At 35.2% G+C, this 23214-nt stretch overlaps 2 protein-coding genes and 1 pseudogene across 2 annotated transcripts; 2 read left to right on the forward strand and 1 right to left on the reverse strand.

The window, feature by feature from the left end:
• The first annotated feature begins 11443 nt into the window (after positions 1 to 11443).
• LOC146925326 (uncharacterized) lies at positions 11444 to 12519 on the forward strand (annotated as a pseudogene).
• A 727-nt stretch (positions 12520 to 13246) lies between these two features.
• On the reverse strand, positions 13247 to 13924 carry LOC146925327 (uncharacterized). The gene is made up of 2 exons (XM_085711956.1): positions 13574 to 13924; positions 13247 to 13531 (listed from the first exon to the last, which is right to left on the reverse strand). The coding sequence occupies exons 1-2, from the start codon at positions 13922 to 13924 to the stop codon at positions 13247 to 13249; spliced, it is 636 nt and encodes a 211-aa protein (XP_085568082.1).
• Positions 13925 to 20924: 7000 nt separating this feature from the next.
• SLY2 (F-box family protein) lies at positions 20925 to 21916 on the forward strand. The gene has a single exon (XM_085710280.1). The coding sequence runs from the start codon at positions 21389 to 21391 to the stop codon at positions 21896 to 21898; it is 510 nt and encodes a 169-aa protein (XP_085566406.1). The 5' UTR covers positions 20925 to 21388; the 3' UTR covers positions 21899 to 21916.
• The last annotated feature ends 1298 nt before the right edge of the window (positions 21917 to 23214 follow it).

Genomic DNA, 23214 nt, shown 5'->3' on the forward strand with positions numbered 1-23214 from the left:
CGAAAACCCCTTAAACACCCTTTTTTCATGGTGCTAATGCAATCCGGATTCTATATTCTGGAATGCACCAGCACCAAATTTTTCATATGTAACAAATCTTCTAAAATTCTATGTGCATCTAAACTCTTAGAACCAGGACAAACTTTAAAAGTAAGAGTCCTTAACGATGTTGAATTTGCAAGTACGAACCGTATCAAACTCATTGCATGCTGAGAAATTCTACATGCTCTAACATGGATATTCACCATATGCAGATTATTAAGGCAATCACTACTGCATTCTAACTCTTCTGAATGATCCGACACTTGTACGGTAGAAACATCGATGTAACTCTGAAGTGTAAAAATTAAAGTGTCAAAATACAACAATAAGAAATAAGCTAAGAAGCTTAGGTAATCATGTTTACATGTATAATAAGTTCAACCAAGCCAGGAGCACATTGGAGTGCACTAACAATATACAAAAGTTCTCCTCTATCATTTGCTCCATGATTTTTACACCCAAAATTCAAAATTCCATCATTTATACTTTTTTTCATGGTGCTAATGCAATCCGGATTCTATAATCCGGAATGCACAAGGGCATTTTTGGAAAATTTACATGGCACGGGAGAAGACCATAGGGTGGGAAAAGTAATACTCATATCTATATAGACTAACTCACAAAAATTGGTAAAGAGAGAATTTGAATATGAGGAGAGGAGCACATCATAAGGTCTCAAACTATTAGTTGTGAAGTAATGGGTCAATGACTTTGGGCCTCAACGATATGACATAAATTCATTGACAATTGCTATTTTCACATCCATTGTTTCTTAGAAACACATGAAAATGACAAAAAAAATCCAGCAGTAGTTAACTACCGTCGGTTTTCCATGTGGTCAAATCCATTTACTACTTTGTTTGGGAGTTTAGAATGGGGGAGAGCTTTGGATGAGAAAAGGATAAAAAAAAAGTAAATACAAATCTTTTAGTTTATTTGAAGTAGTGATTTTGTAGAGAATGATCAAAGAATGTTTATCTTTTTTAGAGGATAAAAAAAATGCTTATCATTGTAAAAAAAAATGCTTATCATTAATTTATTTTTAATTTTGTGAATATTAGTATACTGGTGTGCATGAACTAAATCAAAGTGGACTTAATAAGTTTAATAAACTTATTAATGAAATTTTAAAATTGAAAATTGAGTATTAAACCAATAGAGTTCAATTTATTTTCATTTTGTTTTTGAATCGTACTAGAAAGGATATGGTAGTTTTTGGTTTATTTGCTTTTACGGTTTTATTCAAACTGTTTACACTTTACATACCTAATTACGACACTCCTAATTGGCACTAATGTGATTTTTTAATTTGGTGCATTTCATCTTTTGATACTTATCAACACTTTTTTTTTTTTTTTTGAAAAAAAGAACTTAAATTTAAAAGAGGTAAATTTAAGCTGCGTGTCGGAGAAGGTTACTCACAGTTTAGTTGCGAGAGTATTTAATTAAGAGGTAATTTTACACATAAAACCTAACACAAATTTACAACTATGATCACGAATCAATCCACCACAAGTTGAGCTAGCATTGTTGACAAATGAGATCCATCGTCATTGAGTTTGAGGTGCTTACGAGAAGGATGAACTCAACTGTGCTTCTGATGGGTAATGTTGATTCCTCTAGATGCATTGGGCTATTGGAATTCCACCACAATGTCACGAACATGATTGTTTACCAAATTTCAGAGTTTCTTTACCATATTTGATTGATGAGAAAATATGAGCATATTTCTATCCTTCCAAACAACCCACACCAAAACTTTGAAGAAGATAGACCAATCCGTAAGTAGATTACCACAATGTGATTACACGTCAAGTTCCATTCAATTTAAGCAAAAATACCAAGATTGAAGAACTTACTCTAATTCTCTTATTTTATGACTATAGATCAAAGCTCCTTGGTATCTTCAAAATTTCTCAAAATATACAAAATCAATTATGAGGGCTTCCATACACATACCACACTCAATATCCGAAGTGATGTGAATGTTGGTGCTTTACTTTATACACTGAGTCTGGTGTTTGTTTCCGTTTTGCCTTGATTTGTGGCATTTCTCGTGTGCAATTTCAAGTGTGTTGATAAACTTTTGCTATTTAAAAAATAACATTTGTGAGAAATCTTCCATGACCAATTTTTCACAAAGTGTCTCTTATTCTAGTTGGTCCCTCCCATTTCCAAACTTTGACAAAAAGGGAATCTAAACTGTTCTCATTATTATTTATAGTACTAAACATCTCATATGAAGTTTTTATGGAGGACTCTACATTGGAAATTAGATTCTAATAAGGCATATCTAAGCCACCATGAGAGGAAGGTTGAACAAGATCAATAGTTTCTTTCATCATAGGAATATTACTCAATTTTCTCCTAATTCCATCTCATACTATTTCCATAACATGCTATACGGTAGTTCATTTCATTAGGAGGGACAAGAAGACCAAATTTTTCTTCAAGATTAGCATACCCAAGAATCCAAGTGTCTTTCAAAAATCTGGTTGTGTTTTTGTCCTTAATTATCTAGGATATAATTTGGTTAACATTCGACTGAGCCTTTATAATAGCTCTCCAAATATGAAAAGATGTTCGAACACTCATAGAAGACATGTTATATTACAACCACGTTTGTGCTTGGTTTTCATGGCTTGAACCCACAATTTATCGGGATTTGTCACCATATACACATATACACCTCATCCAGGGTTTTCATGCACCTAAACCCCAAGAGTAGTGATATATGTACAACCATTTGTGACAACTTTCATTTTCTCTCTTTTCATTGGTCCAAAACAATAGAGAGAGAAAAATGAAGAGAGAGAATAAGAATGTAATGTGAGTATGAGAGTGAAAGTTGTCAAAAAGTTGTTATAAAATGGTTGTACAAATATCATTTCTCAAACCCCAACCACCTTCTCTTTTTGGTTTACAAAAAGTTTCCCAAGAAATTGAGTGACATTTTTTATGCTCACTAGTGCTGTCCAATATAAAGTTTCTACAAATTCTTCCAGCCTCTTCACACACTAGCATGAGATACTTGCAAGCGAGGATTGAGCTAAAGTAACTCTTTCAGCCATCAAGAGTCTTGACGCTAGTATATCTAAATTTTCTATATGATATGTGATATTTTGGGCTGGATTTTTCGTCCAATTATACCCTTCATTTAAAATGTTGTAATTACAATTTTATTTTATAATAATGTTTAATTATTTAGTAAGAAAATTAACTAAATCTATTTATAATCAGAAAAATTCAACTTAAATGGGAAAAATACTATTTAAATATTTATTTGATTGTTAAAAATAGTCGCGGGCAAGTAAATATACAATGAGGTAAGAACCTCATTAAAAAACTAAGCACAATAGAAAAGAAGAAAGACGGTCACATATATAATGGCCCTTATTGACACTAGTATATATCTATACTATATATAAATTCTAAAAAAAAAATCTATACAAAGTGGATCGTTTTGGGCTGACTTTTTCTCCTTCTAATTATATCCTTAAGTAAATTAGATCAACAAAATACTATTTTGTTGGTGTCATTTAAAAAGATAAGAATTTATATTATATTTGTTAAAATATGAAAGTATACACTTGGTCAAAAAAATAATATGAAAGTATACAATATCTATTATCGATACATACAATATCTATTATCGATACCTATAATCTTAATCAAAATTTCATAAAATATATCGCTCATAATTATACGCATTAGCGCAATAAGAAGAGTGGACAGACGGGCACGAAGTGCCTGTCTAAATGCAAATGAATATAAAGAGGATCCATGAGTTTGTGATGGTTTTTTCAGGTGTTGGGTGGTGAGAACCCATTTGCATTAAGAATGAGGAAACTGGAGGATTAAAGATGCTGCATCACTGTTACATTGATTCTATTGGGCAAGAAGATAAGTCTGATGAACTGAAGTTGGAAGCTCAAATCCATTGCATAACAGGAAAAGCTTCGTTGGGCATGAAAGCAACTATGTAGATGAGAGGATGAACACACAAGACTTCTTCTTTAAGATGTTGGTCAATTCTGCATTTCACATCTTCTTGAGTTTTGTTTTTTTATTACCTTCATAGCTAGTTGTAAAGTACTGTTCTAAGGACTTTGGGTCTTAGGCATATGGCCCAAATTCATTAACTATGAATTCCTCTCTTGTATGACAATAATTCTATATATATATATATATATATATATATATATATATATATATATATATATATTCAATCAGTTGATTTTTCTTTCAATTACCAAATGGAGGATTGCTTGGTCTTTAGTCAATTAGTGTGATTAAGTTGGTTGCACATTACGAGCTTATGTGAGTCTATCTCAACTACACATTATCTCGTTTTTCTCGGTAATATTAGTTAGTTGCATGAAATTTATGGATCGTCTTACTCAAGACATCCATTTAATTAATAAGATTGTTATACATATCGTCCTTTAACGAGTCATTTTCTTATTTCTAAAGTATCTACGTGTTACATTATTTCTCTAGGTTTTAAATTTAATCACATCTACATTTAATTTGCAACTTATCATAGAAAATTGAGAGACTTGTTTTAAGTTATAAATATTTTTCACCAACTGTATTTGATAATAAAAAAGAACTTTGGTTCCATTTTGTTGATATTATCATTCCTTAGATTTTTTTTTTTTGAGTACACGACTGTTTAGATTACGAATAATTTATTTGATGAGAATAACTAATGTATATCATTCATTATGCACACTTAATTCGACACATTAATTCTCTCTTGTGGGAAAAAGAAGAATGTAAGAGTATGTTTAGAAATTGCTCCTTCTGTTCACATTGTATTTTTATTTTCTCTCTTTACTGTTTTGATTTTTGTGTCAATTTTTACATTTTTTTTTATATATTTTAGTTGTCCAATATATTGTCTCAAAAAATAGTTGCTCAAACAACATTCTTCTATATAAAACTAGTCGCGGAAAAAAAAAATGGTAGATATTTTATCTTTGTGTTTGTGGCGTATATTTTCCACTACCCTTATATTTGTACGTACTTAATTTCTCTACATATATTTAATACATCGTTCTCTATCTCTTTTTTTATCACATTTATCACATAATTGTCTTTATTTCTATCTCCATCTTAGTGTTGAATGAATAATTGATGTATAGAAAATAATTTTCCTATTTTCTACTAGTTGCTAAGGAATTGTTGTCCCTTCCTTGGGTAGGAGGAATCTCTTGATCATGGTCTCAAATTAATCTTGTCACGTGTTTAGGAAATTGATGACCGATATTTTTACAACAAATTTTAAACAACTTTTGTGACAACCACTTTATCTTCATTATTGTTGGATAAAAAAATAGAGAGAGAAGAAAAAGAGAGAGAATAAAAACACATGCAAGTATGAGAGAGATGGTTGTTTCAAAAGTTGTAAAAAAGTAGTTGTACAAATATCATTTCTCTAGGAAATTAGATTCAAGTAAGAATAAATTGAGGGATAATAATCACTTTTGTCCATGAATATCTAAACGGGTAACCATAATAATATCTCAATGTATGAAAATTCTAAAATAGTACTCCCTTCGTTTCAAAATGAGTGTCGTTTTAGGTGTTTACACACATATTAAGAAATGCAATGATTAAAAGAAAGAGAATGGTTATTTTACCAAATTATCCTTATTAACTATTGGTTAGTTTTAAAAGTAATACTTTGGAAGTAGTGTGCAGAGTATTAATTGGAGGGTACAATTGAAAAGAAAAAGTTATTATTGCATTGGAAACTGAAAGTGACATTCATTTTGAAACAATTTTTTTTGGAAGCGACACACATTTTGAAACGGAGGGAGTATATGATTGTGCACTTTATTGGTCAAAATAGTCTCTGGCATTGAAATAGTCCTTCAACGCTGACATTAAGTTTATTCATACAAGGACTAATATGAGTGTAATTAAGTATTTATAAGGACTAATATGATAATAAGTAAGTATATTGATGGACTAATATGATAATATTAACGATACATTTTATCGTAAATGACTATTTTAACTAACATCATGCACAATCATATACTATATATTTTGAAATTTCTATTTATTGAGGACTATTGTAACTACTCTTTACACATTAAGAGACCAAAATAACTATTATCCACTTAAACAAGTACATTATACGAGAGAAAAGAAAAGTCAGAAACACTCATATTAACATATTAGAGAAATTCTAACATGGTCACAAGACCAAACAAATAGTGTTTGGACTTTTTTTAATGATAAAAAGAAAATTGTTAAAAAAATAAATAAATATTTTGAAGATAATCTCTTCATGTGAGTGTGTCCAAAGACTATTTATTTGGTCTTGTGACCATGGAAGAATAGCTCAACATATTATCCTGGGTTGATGTGACAAGTCTTATAAGTCACATGGTTAAGGCTTCTTCTTTTCGATCTTATTTTTTCTGATTTTGTCAAGTTACTTTGGTCCATTTATGGGTTCCTGAATAATAATGTCCTACCAATGGCATCATGCTCTGCCTCAAACAATTTTATTCACATGGTAAGTAGCTCTAGTGTCCTGCCAATGCCATCAGCTAGTCCCTTGCGTTCGTGCAATTTGTATTCACATAGGCAGTTATAATTAACTTGCACACCCTCGATATATCATTATTTGGGCCTAAAGTTCTAACTCAATTAAATCAGTTAATAGAGAATTTTTTAATCCACAAATCTTAATTTAACTCTAAATCATTAGTCCGGAGATTGAGATTCGAACGACAACACTTTTATTTATGTATACGAGTTTATAATGATTATGTCATTTTATATATAAAAAATAGAGTTTTTTCTTCCCACACCAACTACGTCAAATGTATACTTCTAAACAAGTACAACTTTAATGTTGTTATGAAGGATACTTATGTACAAAGACACTATTTTGTTTTTTGCCGTCTAGTAGCATAATTTCGGACACATGTATGTTTTTTTAAAGTTCTTGTAAGTTTAGTTCAATTGGTAAAGATAATACATAATATATGTAAGGTTCAAATCCCGACCGCAAAAAAAAAAAAAAAAGAAATCATGGGTGAAAAAAGAAGGCCGCTTAATGAAATATGTCAACTACCTACCATAATTGTTATGGTAGAGAAGTTCACATATGATATATGGTTTTGGTGATTTAAATGTTAATAAACGAGTTTGATTTCACTTTAAAATCTAGTTCAAATCATGAAAATGCCCAAACACACACTTGTAACGACCCGAAAATTTCAACAATGTGAAACCCACAATATAAAAAATCTTTTAAAATTGCATACACGGTCGATATTGCTACTTAATCATCTAATTCTTTTGGACTTAAACAATGTTATGGTTGAAATTGATTCAACACAAATAAGAGAAAAATGAATATAAATTGAGTTTTTAGATAAAATTCTTCGATTAGAAAGATTAGATAAGCATCATCATTTGGTATGCATGAACCAACACCAATTGGATGATTGTCTCAATCGTGATCACCCGTGATACTGTAAGTTTTCATTTACAAGGAGCATCCTCGCTTGCTATTATAGTTTTAAATTTTTTCAAACGTCGGTCCATGGAATGTAATATATGCTTATAAAAAGAAGGGTTAAATATGTTTTTGATCCCTATTGTTCACGTATGTAAACACAAGTTTTATTACAACAGGTGAGCTGCTCAATGAGACGTCCTAGGTGGAGTCTCAAGAGCACTCTTAAGAAGTAAATGAATGATACATTGTTTTCACTATCTGGAATCTGTCCCATCAAACATCCAAGTGTTCCCCTTTTATAGTGATGGTTTAATGGGCCTTTCTCTGATCATTCAAGGCCCATTAAGTTGTGATCCAGAGCCTTTTATTGGTTGTCTGTTTTCTGTACGGCTGCGCGTGGATTAAAGTGCAACTCATCGGTACCAGGCGCGTGGAATCGAGATGCGTCGATCATCCGTACTGAGCTGGCTGAAGACATCCTGAGCTGGAAGTCTTGACTTGAACAATCAATCCGGCTGGAGTCGTGCTGAGCTGGCCGCCTGGACTTGAACAATCAATCCGTCGTTGACTGAAGACGTGCTTAGTTGGTCGTCTTGACTTGAACAATCAATCCGGCTGGAGTCGTGCTGAGCTGGCCGTCTTGGCTTGACTTAAACAGTCAAAGGGAATGGTCTATCCATGCCAGTCCACAGTCCACCAAGCGTCAAGCCTGTTAAGGCGTAGACGTTTGTTCTCTGTTTGATCGATCCATACCAGTCCACAGTCCACCAAGCGTCGAGCCTGTTAAGGCGCAGACGTTTGTTCTCTGTTTGATCGATCCATACCTGTCCACAGTCCACCAAACGTCAAGCCTGTTAAGGCACAGACGTTTTTTCTCTGTTTGATCGATCCATACCGGTCCACAGTCCACCAAGTGTCGAGCCTGTTAAGGCGCAGACGTTTGTTCTCTGTTTGATCGATCCATGCCAGTCCACAGTCCACCAAGTAATTGATTTGTAACCGAGTTATACACCCCAGCTTGAATACAACTATTTGTTATGTCGCATCACTGTACCCACCTCATTAATATTTCTATCCACCTTATTAATGCTTCTACTCACCTTATTAATGCTTTTACCCACCTTATTAATGTCTCTACTTACCTTAACGGGTCCCGCTCCTTTCTTTATAAATAGAAGAATTTTACCTCCTAATCTTTACATCACCACATTTTCACTACTTCACATTTTACAGTCTTGGACATCCTTGCACCTCTACACACCACGCCTTCCTTCCTCCACTCTTTCACATGTAATAACTTATCTTCCTTTGCATCCTTGTCTTGCTACTTGTCTTTCTTTGTTGATTTGAGAATAACAATGCTAGATATGCCATGCTCATCCTTCCCATTCACGTGAAAGCATCCTTAACTAAAACCCCCTTCCTAGCTTTTAATACCGTGGTTGCCGCCATCAAAAGATGAGGAACGACGCCACCAAACCAATGCAACTCGACTCAGCCCTACTTTACCTAGTCAATTCGGCCATAAATTTTAACTCCAACATCACAACATCAAACCAAACTTGATTCAGCCCAACTCACCAAGTCAACTCGCCTCGACTCCACCTGGAATAGCACTATTTTTCTCCATAAATATGTATGGTAAGACTTCCCACAGAGATGACCTTGTTCCGTACTATTGCTGCTAGTCACAACGACAACAATCTATACGTGTTCTTGACGTCTTAACCCCTTAATTCCTTGTGCTTCACATTATACATTACGGGGAAGTGAAGAGGTGAGGACGGGTGGGATGAGAGGGCCGAGTAGGAGGAGAGAGAAAATGGGTGAGTAGAGTGGGAAGGGTAGAGTAGGGAAAGAGGATGTTTATGCAACCTCTCAGTACAATGGCCTTACCTATAAAATATATGACTCTAAAATCACATTTTTGGTTTTTAGCAATTTACTCTAAGTATTGATAGTGAATATAAGATCACTATAACACCATATATTTCATGTTTGAATTGGTATGCCAAATAACAATAAGTAGTTTGTACCCACACTGGGATGGTCAAAAAGTCTTTGAAAACTTATTTATTACATAGTACAAAAGCCACCAACCCCATAATGAAGAGAGAAGGCGGGTAGCGTGGAGGGGTAGGGTAGACAAGTAGAGGGGTAGAGTAGAAGACTTGGTTTTTTTATGCATAAGACATATTATTTTGTTACTCCCTACAATAACTTTTCTACTCACCATAATAACTTCTCCATTCACCATAATAATTTTTCTACAAAATATAAAATAGGACCTTTTCCACTACTTTAATGAAGTGTCCTTAGTCATATAGCCATTGCAATGTATATAACTAGTAACATTGAACTCATGCCACAACCAATATAACAATAAAGAAGTTATACTTCCCACACCCAAGTAGGTGGAGAATATCCTACCATCTTATTTCTCAATTAATATTTTTTCACTAAAAATCGTTGGCTCTTGGACTCGTCCTTTGTAGTCTTTCCTTTAATGAAGTAGTAAACTTGTAACTTTTTCATGTGAAGTGAATGTTGTAATCATGTTGTCTACGCCTTAACAGGCTTGACGCTTGGTGGACTGTGGACTGGCATGGATAGACCATTCCCTTTGACTGTTTAAGTCAAGCCAAGACGGCCAGCTAAGCACGTCTTCAGTCAACGACGGATTGATTGTTCAAGTCCAGACGACCAGCTCAGCACGACTCCAGTTGGATTGATTGTTCAAGTCAAGACGACCAGCTAAGCACGTCTTCAGTCAACGACGGATTGATTGTTCAAGTCCAGACGGCCAGCTCAGCACGACTCCAGTTGGATTGATTGTTCAAGTCAAGACGACCAGCTAAGCACGTCTTCAGTCAACGACGGATTGATTGTTCAAGTCCAGGCGGCCAGCTCAGCACGACTCCAGCCGGATTGATTGTTCAAGTCAAGACTTCCAGCTCAGGATGTCTTCAGCCAGCTCAGTACGGATGATCGACGCATCTCGATTCCACGCGCCTGGTACGGATGAGTTGCACTTTAATCCACGCGCGGCCGTACAGAAAACAGACAACCAATAAAAGGCTCTGGATCACAACTTAATGGGCCTTGAATGATCAGAGAAAGGCCCATTAAACCAGCACTATAAAAGGGGAACACTTGGATGTTTGATGGGACAGATTCCAGATAGTGAAAACAATGTATCATTCATTTACTTCTTAAGAGTGCTCTTGAGACTCCACCTAGGACGTCTCATTGATACATTGTTTTCACTATCTGGAATCTGTCCCATCAAACATCCAAGTGTTCCCCTTTTATAGTGATGGTTTAATGGGCCTTTCTCTGATCATTCAAGGCCCATTAAGTTGTGATCCAGAGCCTTTTATTGGTTGTCTGTTTTCTGTACGGCTGCGCGTGGATTAAAGTGCAACTCATCGGTACCAGGCGCGTGGAATCGAGATGCGTCGATCATCCGTACTGAGCTGGCTGAAGACATGCTGAGCTGGAAGTCTTGACTTGAACAATCAATCCGGCTGGAGTCGTGCTGAGCTGGCCGTCTGGACTTGAACAATCAATCCGTCGTTGACTGAAGACGTGCTTAGCTGGTCGTCTTGACTTGAACAATCAATCCAACTGGAGTCGTGCTGAGCTGGTCGTCTGGACTTGAACAATCAATCCGTCGTTGACTGAAGACGTGCTTAGCTGGCCGTCTTGGCTTGACTTAAACAGTCAAAGGGAATGGTCTATCCATGCCAGTCCACAGTCCACCAAGCGTCAAGCCTGTTAAGGCGTAGACGTTTGTTCTCTGTTTGATCGATCCATACCAGTCCACAGTCCACCAAGCGTCGAGCCTGTTAAGGCGCAGACGTTTGTTCCGTTTGTTCTCTGTTCTCTGTTAGGAACTAGTGCATTCAATCTTTCATGAGTGATCAATCCTCATCTAGCACTTCTGACTATCCTTCCTCCGTAGCCATGTCGGAAGAAAGTGAGCCTGATTTGGTGGCCGAGGAAGTTCGTCAATCCTCCATCTATGATGACTATAACAACATCTTTAAACTTTACGAATGTTTAACGAAGCCTCCCGAAAAGGTTTCATTGACATCCTCCCTTGCGAGAAAGGAGATTTTGTCTACCATTCTCCGTCTAACCCAAGGACATAATACTATACCTATGTATATGATTGCTTCTTTGAAAAGTTAGGGGTTCGTCTGCCCTTTACTGATTTTCAATGTGAGATCCTTCGAATCCTTAATGTAGCTCCTACCCAACTTCATCCAGGAGCGTGGTCTTTCATTCGCTCTTTTGAAGTTATTTGCCATGGAGTCGGTTTTTCTCCGTCTGCCTACGTATTCTTTAGTTTTTTCCTAGCCAAAAAAGGTACCAACAACTCCTGGGTGATCGATCCACCTTCCAAGACGAGCTCCAAAAGAAGTCATCCAAATAATTCTATGGTATTGACCCCCGAAGTCGTCGAGGAACATTCTAAGCATGAGGCTTCGGAGCCGGCTCCCTACATGCCTCCATTGGGAACTTGGCATGCCGAGCTAGCAGTTGGCAAATCTGGGGCTGCGAACCCCTCACTGTGGGATGTTGATTTTCCCTTTAACGAAGTTTTGAACCATGCCACTACCTCAGAAGACACAGCGACGATGGACCACCTTGGGATCTATGAGTCTCTGCGAGCCATGAGGACTTACTCTTTCTGGACGATTGCTCTAGCCAACTCCACCGAGGATCTTTGTCGTCGCCAGCATGATTATTTACTCCAGAATTTACAACCATTGAAAGATAAGGTCAATGTTCTTGAGAAACGGTGCGAAGAGTTGGATGGTTTATATAATCATGTTACTAAGAAGTTAGAGAGGGCTGAGACGGACCTGAAAACCTCTAATAGGAAGTTTCAAGCTCAAAGGAAGGAGAAATTTGAAATTCAGTCTCTTTTGGTCGTCGCCCAGGAAGCGCGAGACGCGTTGCAGATGAGGGTCACTGCAACGTAAATTTGTCCAAGTCTACACTGATACTCGCTCAGGTCTTGAAGGCGTGGCTCTACTCGACCACCCTTATTGAGACGTCAAGGAGAGTCTCTAACGGATCTCTCCCTATAACGTAGATTTGCCTAAGGGTCGGGTCTATACCGATACTCGCTTAGGTCTTGAAGGCGTGACTTTACTCGACCACCCTTATTGAGACGTCAAGGAGAGTCTCTAACGGATCTCTCCCTATAACGTAGATTTGCCTAAGGGTCGGGTCTATACCGATACTCGCTTAGGTCTTGAAGGCGTGGCTCTACTCGACCACCCTTATTGAGACGTCAAGGAGAGTCTCTAACGGACCTCTCCCTATAACGTAGATTTGCCTAAGGGTCAGGTCTATACCGATACTCGCTTAGGTCTTGAAGGCGTGGCTCTACTCGACCACCCTTATTGAGACGTCAAGGAGAGTCTCTAACGGACCTCTCCCTATAACGTAGATTTGCCTAAGGGTCGGGTCTATACCGATGCTCGCTTAGGTCTTGAAGGTGTGGCTCTACTCGACCACCTTTATTGAGACGTCAAGGAGAGTCTCTCACGGACCTCTCCCTATAACGTAGATTTGGTGTATCCCTCGATTTGCTCCCCTTAGCTGAAGTAGTAACGAAGGTTCGCTGCGTTTCAAGTGTGTGGCACCTTCTTGCCATCCAGACGCTCCAAACGGTAAGCTCCTTTTCCCACCTCGTCTTTCACTCTAAAAGGTCCTTCCCAGTGTGCGTGCAATTTCCCTAGTTGCTCTCCTCCTGGCTTTTTCCTCAGCTTCGATGTGCTTCTCCGCCCTCATCCGAATCTCATTCATGGAATGCGCCTTGCGCAACGTCAAAGCTTCACTAAAAGCTCCAGAGTTCAGACCCTTCTCAAATGCCATAACAAAAATATCCTCATTCGGCTCCGTCACCATGAGAGTGGCGCTGTTGAACCAAGCCAGATAGCCCTTCAAGGATTCTGTGGGGCGTTGGCGGATGTCAAACAAATCTACCTATAGGAAAGGCTTCACGGTATTTGCTGCGAATTGGGCAACGAAACGAGTGGCCAAGTCCTCAAAGTTTGTGATTGATCTGGCAAGCAGCCCTGCAATCCACTTATGTGCTACACCCTTCAAGGTCCCAGCAAAGATTTTGCAGCTTAATGCATCATCAGCTCCGCTTATGAACATCTGCGTTTGGAAAGTCGAGACGTGACTATGTGGGTCACTCGTCCCATCGTACGAGTCAATGGTGGGTTCTCGAAAGTGACGAGGGATTTGCACCGTTTGTATTTCCGTTGAGAATGGTTGGAACACCTTAGGCATCAATCTGGTGGTTTCAACTCCAGTCACATTGTTTCTCAAGAGCTCAAGCTGCTCCCTCAACTCCCTCTCTCTAGCCTCCATCTGATGTCTGAGCTCGCGCTCTCGATCTTCCAATTGTTGCTTCAGCTCGGCCTCCCGAGCAAGGGCTTCCGCCTACAGACGTTGGTGTTCGTCATTTTGTCTCTGTTGCTCGACATTCCGCTCTTGAAGCTCACGCACTGCCTCGAGTAGCTGAGCCAGTTGGGGGTTGGCGTCATCTTCCAGCTCGGATCCGGACGAGGTCCGGGTTCGTCCGCGTCTTACCATGCTAATAGGTTTGTTGAAAATGGAGCTAGGACGTTGGAAAGTTTTACCGTAGCCCCACGGTGGGCGCCAATGTTCACGTATGTAAACACAAGTTTTATTACAACAGGTGAGCTGCTCAATGAGACGTCCTAGGTGGAGTCTCAAGAGCACTCTTAAGAAGTAAATGAATGATACATTGTTTTCACTATCTGGAATCTGTCCCATCAAACATCCAAGTGTTCCCCTTTTATAGTGATGGTTTAATGGGCCTTTCTCTGATCATTCAAGGCCCATTAAGTTGTGATCCAGAGCCTTTTATTGGTTGTCTGTTTTCTGTACGGCCGCGCGTGGATTAAAGTGCAACTCATCCGTACCAGGCGCGTGGAATCGAGATGCGTCGATCATCCGTACTGAGCTGGCTGAAGACATCCTGAGCTGGAAGTCTTGACTTGAACAATCAATCCGGCTGGAGTCGTGCTGAGCTGGCCGCCTGGACTTGAACAATCAATCCGTCGTTGACTGAAGACGTGCTTAGCTGGTCGTCTTGACTTGAACAATCAATCCAACTGGAGTCGTGCTGAGCTGGTCGTCTGGACTTGAACAATCAATCCGTCGTTGACTGAAGACGTGCTGAGCTGGCCGTCTTGGCTTGACTTAAACAGTCAAAGGGAATGGTCTATCCATGCCAGTCCACAATCCACCAAGCGTCAAGCCTGTTAAGGCGTAGACGTTTGTTCTCTGTTTGATCGATCCATACCAGTCCACCTATAAATATATCAACTTTTCGTTTTAGTCCCTCTAAATTTTTCCTTCAACTTTTAGTCCCTATAAAATTTTCAATCACTACTTTTGGTCCTTATTTTAAAGTTAATTTTTGTATTTTTTAATGAAATTGTGCATAAATGTGTAGAATATTGTAAAAATCTTTCCCAAAAAAAAATTAGAATTTTTTAAGAAAACATAAATTTAATATGAATTTTTAACCATAAAAAATTTAAAAATTCATATTAAATTCATGTTTTGTTAAAAAATTCTAAATTTTTTTGGGAGATATTCTTATAATATTATGAATTTTTCTGCAAAATTCGATTCAAAAATATGAATTCTACATATCAGTTTACTTTAAAATAGGGACCAAAAGTAATGATTGAAAATTTTATAGGGACTAAAAGTTGAAGGAAAATTTTAGAGGGACTAAAATGAAAAGTTAGTATATTTATAGGGACCAAAAACATATTTAACCCTAAAAGGGTTAAAGAAATGATAGTGTTAACTTGTGCCCTTAGGGCACATGTTAAGAAATCCAAAAAAAGAAATATTCCCTTAAACTTTGTGCATTCAATTCATTAAAACATTAAAGATTAAATTTAATGCACACATTCCAATACATTATTTCTACATTTGGTTTCTAAACTTGTGCCTTAAGGGCACAAGTTAACATTTCCCAAAAAGAAAAAGTATAGTACATGAGACCTTCTCTAGTGTAAACAAATCGTATAACAAATTTGTTGTTGAAAAAAAATTATCTTATAACAAATTTGTTGTTTCAAAAGTGTTAATTTTGTGTAGCTATGTCATTCTTATTGTTAGAGTAAAAGTAAAGTTTAAGCGAGTTGGACTATGAGGCTAACCGAAGTCAAGTCAGTTCTTAAGGTTCAATGAATGCTAACAATGTGAGTGGTAGTTACGGACCATCTACTAACATATCCTTATATCAACGGCGGAAGTTGAACTTGCGAGTTTACAAGAACCCTTAGTTCAAAGAAATTGGAATGATCAGGGGAATTCCACGTTCACGCATTTGTTCACTTGATTAAGATCAAACGATATAAATAAACATAGATGTAATTTTAATTTTATAATTCAAAATATCAAATTTAAATATAGATCATTCAATCTTGATCGAGTGGTCATTGACATCTCAAACGCATAAATGCGGATAATTTTGAAAACTAAATGTAAGACTAATGATATAACTTATGGTTAACAAAGTTTAATTTTGGATGCTCTAGTAGTAACTTATTCCCTTATGCTTTGTAATTACTTGTCCACATTCTATGAGAAACATAGTTATTGTTCTTTATGCTAAACTATATCAATGTTTAAAGATACTTTTGTCAGAGCTTCTCACCCTATATTAATTTCTGATATATAGCAGCATAAAAAGTTAGGAATTTAGTATCCAGATTGAGGAAGTTTCTTTTCTTCCCCATGAAACATGGAATAATTAACTAAATCAATTAACTATAAAATAAAATTTTAAAAAATAAGGAGCAGATTCCATAGTTGCTCACTTCTAGCTAAGAAAGTGGTTAGAACTTGGGAGAAAGATGTCATGATACATAAGGTTGGTATAGAACCATGGCTGTCGTTGCAACGTTGTTTGTTCTCTGGTTCTTCTTTCTGTTTACCTTTTACTTGCTTGTTTGTTTGTTATCTGGATGTAGGTTAAAGTTTTTATCACAAGGTACTTGTGCTAATTGGGATATCCCTAATCATATGGTGTTTTTTTTTTCTTCTTCTAGACTTTGATTATAGTCTGGCATAATGTTGTACAACATTGATAATTGTAGGCTAAATTATGTTTTTGGTCCCTTAACTATTTAATTAGTATCGTTTTGGTCCCTTAATTAAAATTTGATTTATTTTGGTATCTTAACTTTCTCTTCGTTATACATTTTAGTCATTTCCGTTAGTTTTAATTCAAAAACGTTAGGGCTTCTTCATTCTATTTTTAAAGTTAAGATTTGTAGTTTTTTATTCTATAATTGATTTCAACATACAAATTTATAGTTAAATTCATTTAACATGATTGTATTTAAACACAAATCACTTCAACTTTATTTCAATTTTAATCATCATCTATTTACTCAAAATCAACTCTTTTCTCAATCTAGTACCAAATATTTTTTTTAAGGGACCAAACATTTCTATTCTAAGTTACTTTTATCCAATTCATCTATTTACCACTCACAGAGTCCTAGCTTCTATGGGTGGAAGAATATATGAGAATTTCATCCCAAAGATATGATGAACATTGGACCACAGTTGAGAATTGATTGATTCTATTATTGAACTCTGCTTCACCTTTGGATATATAATTTGTTGACGTATGGACATGAGTGACAATACTAGATTCTCTGAAATATACTACCTAGTTGACCAATTAGAATGTGGGCACAACTTTACAACAACAAAGTACAAAGGATAATTGTTGGGTTAGAAAGAAGCGAGATGAAAAAAATTGGTGAATTTATGGTTGTGAACTTCATAGGGATATCTACTTGTATTTTTCCACTTATCTTGTTCCTTAGAGCAAGAATAGAGAACAGTGCATTCCCCTCAAGTATGTCCAACAAACAAGGCCAACTCAATAAAAACAATACCTTAAGACACACTCATGAAATTGCAGTGTGGGGTCATACACATTGTCACCTACACAAAAGCTTTATTAATTCATAAATCAAATGTCAATCACTATATTTATATGCCTTTTCCTTATATTTTATATGCTTTTTGTCTCAAAGGATTTGGGGGTTTTCCTTTACATGGGAGAAAATCCAACCCCCGTGAGACATTTCGATAGTTTTTTGCTTTACTATGATATGAAATTTCCTACTTTTTCTTATGCCCAGTTTGTGATTTGAAAATATTTATTATTTTTCTTTTTAATTGCTCATAAAGACATAGAAGATCGTCTCATATGACTTTAGTTCATTTCATAAAAACATTAGATAATATATGCAGGGTCAGCGTTAGATCCCTACTTATTCATATTAAAATATGAGTTTATAGTCATTAAATTTTTTTGATAAAAAAAAAGACCCAAAGACTATGCAGTAAACAATTATGATAAGGAGAAAGATGAGAGACAAACTAGGATGAATGTTTTTTTTTCTTCAGAAACAATAAAAATATCATATTTTAACATTTTTTTTTTTGAAAATATTAGATCTATTTTCAAAAGTTATGAATGAAAAATGTTGGATCTATATTAGCTTATGTTTATTATTTAAAGAGAAAATGAAAACAAAAAATATGAATAGTAAACGGACCGTTAATTTGTTGGTATTCAAAATTCAGTCATCAAAATTTTCAATTTGAAAACATGAAATCGTTGTGGTTGCAGGGTCACATTTATTTTAGTTGGTTTGATTAGCTAGGGAATGGAAAATATATAGAAACTATAGTTTGGTGTAGCATGCATTGTTACACCACTTTTGTTGCCATTTATTGAAACGATACATAGGCAAAAATTCAACGTAGCTTTGGTTGGTTAAGTGCATTCTCTTTTTGTTTCTAAAATGCACTGTTGGTACTCAATTGCCAACCCAAACATAAGGAGAAATTTAAACTCTTCTTGTTGTCTTTATGCCACAAGCATCTTTCTTTCTTCTAACAAGCAAATATTATTAGCTAGCAAATATATATGTTGCTGTAGTATTCTACGTGTGCATCAAGTATTCTATCCAAAAAGAAAGAAAATAAACATGTGCAATGATCACTATAAGCCAGATATATAGATTTTTTATTCTGCATGTAAGATCTCTACATATTTAAGATTTGAAAATAATGGAGTATGTTATTTGTTATAAAATGAAAATTATTCATTCTTAATTATATTAAAATTAAAAGGGAAAATTTCTTCTAAACAAAAAAGTTATCTTATATATATTTTTAAACAATATGTTATTGAGAAATGAGAAGAGCTCAATCTATATATTTTTAAATTGAATTGGCTTATACAAATATACAAAAATATTATCTTATACGGGGAGTATATTGCGTTTGTGCTCACAAATTAATTATTCAACATGGTTTGGTAGAATGAGTCCAAGATATAAGTCAATTAATTAAAAAGATATGTAGTTTAAACAAATCTTGAGAACTGTTGGAATCCAAAGTGTTGCATGAAACATTAGATAAAAATAACATAGAGGTTCAATACTATGATCACAGGGGTCAACCCTTGCTGCTGGATAGTGGATATTGGACTTCTTTAGGGCACTTGCCAAACTCAATTGGTCATTGACTATTGTCCATTTTTGTGAAACTATTCGTGCAAATTATAACAAACAAAAGTTTTTTTTTTGCCTTCAATTTATTCATAAAATGAGATTTGTACCCAAAAAAATAAATAAGAAAAACATCTGATTCAAACTGCCCTTTTCTCAAATAAACGAAAAACATATGTCACAACAGTAAGTGAAAGTTTATCAATATATGTTTTTTGATCACACAAAAAGGAATGTCAAACACATGTATTTTTCAATTCCCCTATTTTTTTCTGTTTACTACTACTAATAATAAGGTTTAATTACAGTTTTAATTCTCCTATTTTCATCTGATTACCAATCAGTCATCCATTTTAAAATCATTCAGTTTTAATCTCTCCCACCGATTCTTGGATTAAAAAAAATGGTGAATAAGGGTGTTTTAAATTAATGACGTGGAATAAAATCAAACGATGTTTTCCACATCTAGATGAATTGATAATTTAATTGTTATTTTTAAATTGAAAAAATAATAATTTTTAAAGTTGAAAGTGAAGTTTTTATGAAATTTTCTTACAATCTTACGAGTATTGATCATTCTATATCATCGTATTATATGCTATGTTTTTTGAAAGCTATATGCTATATTATTCAAAACACATCATCATTTTCTAGTCAAATTTTTTACTGATTTTAAAACCGGGAGATCAATTTCATAAGTCGGTGAAAAAAGAGTGGATCATAAGTTTAATAAGCCTAATAACAATGTATAGTTCCTCTTCAAGCATCTCAAAATTGTTTGCCTTGCTAAAAATAATCGATCGCTAGTTATGAACCGATCGTATTCCACACACAAAAATAGTCGATTTAGAAGTCACGACTCGATCCATAACGAATTTGAAATACTTAATTAACAACTATCGTAACAATATGTCAATCAACTAGTGCAAACACGGGCGGGCATTGATAATGGGCTCCATATACTTGCCTCATATGTAGACTTTATTACTTCACATTGTACAGATCAGGTTTTATTTATGAAACATTCATAGGCATGCCCAGATAAAATAAAATGGTAGGTAGTCTCAAATTTCACACCTGTGTTACTGTGTACTTGACTTTAACCTCTTGTGTGATTTGAACAAAAATGTCCTAAACTACACTCCACTTCACACCAGGACATACTAGACTAGATAATTCATATAAATATAATGACTATTCATTCAATAGTATAGTCATATCATATTTATACAAATTATGATTTTTTTTCCCTTCATTTTATTATCATTACTTCTATAATACACATTTTCTCTCCTTTTCATCATGTACTTTTATTTTAATATCTCATCACTCACTCATATACAATATTTATTATTTCTCACTATTAATTTCTTTAATTCAATATATATTTTATAACACCCTTCCCTCCACTTTCCACTTTAAATTCTTCAAAGTTAGTGAAAAACTCTTTTCTTTGTTTCTCTGTATGTTGATGTGAATGTGTCACAACGGTCTTCATGCATCCAACAAGACTATAGTATAGTATTGGAAAGAATGCAAACAAGAACAAAAACAAGAAACAACAAATCCTGCTTACCCCAAAAACCTATATACAAAAGCAACAAGAGCTTAGCATTGGTTCCAGTTCTTTTCAATTTGGACCTATCTCTCTTGTCCCCTTCTCTCTCCCCTCGATACTCACATTCTCCCTCTCTCACTCTCTCTCTTCATGCACAAATCCAACTATAACAACAAATTAATAATCTGACAACAATATATCAAAATAATCATCCCTCTCTCTCTCTCTCTCAAAACATGTTCACGTATTAATTTCATTATATCATTCTCCAAAGTCAAAATATTTGTCACACCCAAAACATATACAATTACAATCAATAAAGAGTTAGATTCATATTTCACAAATGAACTCCTAGTATATTAGTCTTGAGAGCTCAGGGTTAGGGCACACGTCAAAATTTATAGAACATTAATAGACTTCTATTAACATGTGCTCTAACCCTGAGCTCTCAAGACTAAACTCACCCGAATTTTCTTTTATATAAACAATCAAAGTAAACAAATATTTGTCACACCTTTGTTTTTTTTTTTCTCCAAAAGAAATTTAAGAAAAATATTTGTCACAACCTTGAAACTTGAAAGTTAAAACCCCAACCTCACTTTTCACATTCCATATTTCTCTTATTCTTCTTCTTCTTCTTCAACTCATCACTTTCATAGCCACATTATCTCTCTCTCGTGTGACACTATGATGCACAACCACCACCATGAATATATGCAGGAAGGAACAAGAAGAAACACTTCAACTCCAAGGTCACAACAACAAAGTAAAAGAAACAAGTTCTTCATAAACGACAACATCGACATTCTACGAGAAATCCTTAAACGCCTCGACGGTCCATCACTCGGTGTAGCATCATGTGTCTGTCGTCTATGGTGCAACCTAACAACTAAAGATGACTCAATCTGGGAACACCTCTGCTTCCGCCATGTCTCCACTCCACCACCAGCTTCCGTCCGGCCAGTCGTGGTGGCGCTCGGTGGTTATAAGAGGCTGTACATGGTATGTGTTAGACCGGTGCTGAGTCGACTCGGTGAGTCGGAAATGGTTAGGAAACGAGTTTGGACTCGGCATGAGGTTCAGCTTTCGCTTTCTTTGTTTTGTATTGATAGTTACGAGAGACTTGCCGGTGGAATGGTAACCAGTGATGCAGCTGCATCTTCTCTCATGTTCCTGTGTAACCCTATCAACGTCTGATTAATTCTTATTTATTTATTTATTTTATTATTATTTACCTTTTGCATTTTTTAATACATAAGCTCTCCCCTCTTCCGATAGTTTTCGATATTTAGACGAAGGGATAAATATCACGTAAATCATAGATATAAATGTGAGATATCATATTCAAGCTTGTGTGAATGAGTCTGGCTGGCTAAATATATAAAAATGTGGTCAGTTAAGCTAAGTCTTACGAAACTCTTTATTCTCATTCTATTAGTTTTAGATTATTTATTTATTGTTATTTTTTATTTTATATGACAATAAGAAGCACCAGTTGAGTAGTACTATTTCATTTGTTTATGGTAATAAATTCTTCATCATATACACCAAATTCAAACATTAGCAATTTGTTTGTTTGTTTATTCTTATTGACTTATTGTCTATTTGTTTTTCCTCCCAACATTGTTTTTTATTTTTTGTACGAACCTCCCAATATTGTTGTCGTATTTTTTTTTAAATATATAGAGTTTAATAAAAATTATTGTGAATGTGAATACATTTGTAGTGTATTCACATTTATCTAATGAGATATGACTATGTTTTCATGTCACACTAATTTCTGACCACCCTTTTTTTTTAAACATTAATTTTTAACCACCTTTTAAAGGTCAGGTTATGTCACAATATTGAACTGTTATTAGATGTACTTTAAATCATTAAATATATTAAATTAATATTAATTGACGAGAGCTTATAATAAGCATGGATTATTCAGATGAATTATTGTCCTTTATTTATTTATTTAAAGTTTAGTTTGAACTTTGAAGCCCTATGGAATTTTTAGACTTTTGTGGATGATGACATTTCATTTTACTTTGTTTGGTGTTTTCTAATCACCGAATATTGTTCCCCACTTCTATCTTGTTCTATCATCTTTCATCTTTCATTTTTGTGTTGATGTGGAGTAAAATTTAAATGATTGATATTTGCACAAATATTTTATGATAACTTTTGATACAATCTTTTTATTTTCTTTAAAGACATAAACAGAGAGATAGTAAGAATACAATAAATGCATGAGATAGTTGTACCAAAATGGTTATTATCGTCTTTGCCAAAGATTGAGCTCCACAATTTGCTAACCGCCTAAATAACACCATAATTTATAAAAGAACTAAGAAGTGTCTAGCAAGAATTCAATATGGCTTCCAATTCAGAGACATGAACAATTTGAAAACCCAGTGACTTGCATCTGGCCGCGTGGTCACTTGAAGCTGCATAGTTTGTGCCAAAATGTTTGAAAACCCAGTGACTTGCAACCGGCCACGTCGACTTCTATAGAAAGTAGCCAT

This window comes from Medicago sativa, chromosome 5 (assembly GCF_051527215.1).
Source record: "Medicago sativa cultivar Bolivia chromosome 5, Bolivia_mono, whole genome shotgun sequence".
NCBI classification, from domain to species: Eukaryota; Viridiplantae; Streptophyta; class Magnoliopsida; order Fabales; family Fabaceae; genus Medicago; species Medicago sativa.

What these genes read in the sequence shown, in the direction of transcription:
- LOC146925327 (XM_085711956.1), bottom strand. Translation starts at nt 13,924, where the DNA reads ATGGAGGCTAGAGAGAGGGAGTTGAGGGAGCAGCTTGAGCTCTTGAGA. An exon ending in AGGACTTGGCCACTCGTTTC is followed by an intron (nt 13,532 to 13,573) that starts GTTGCCCAATTC and finishes CCTTTCCTATAG; the next exon opens with GTAGATTTGTTTGACATCCG.
- SLY2 (XM_085710280.1), top strand. Translation starts at nt 21,389, where the DNA reads ATGATGCACAACCACCACCATGAATATATGCAGGAAGGAACAAGAAGA.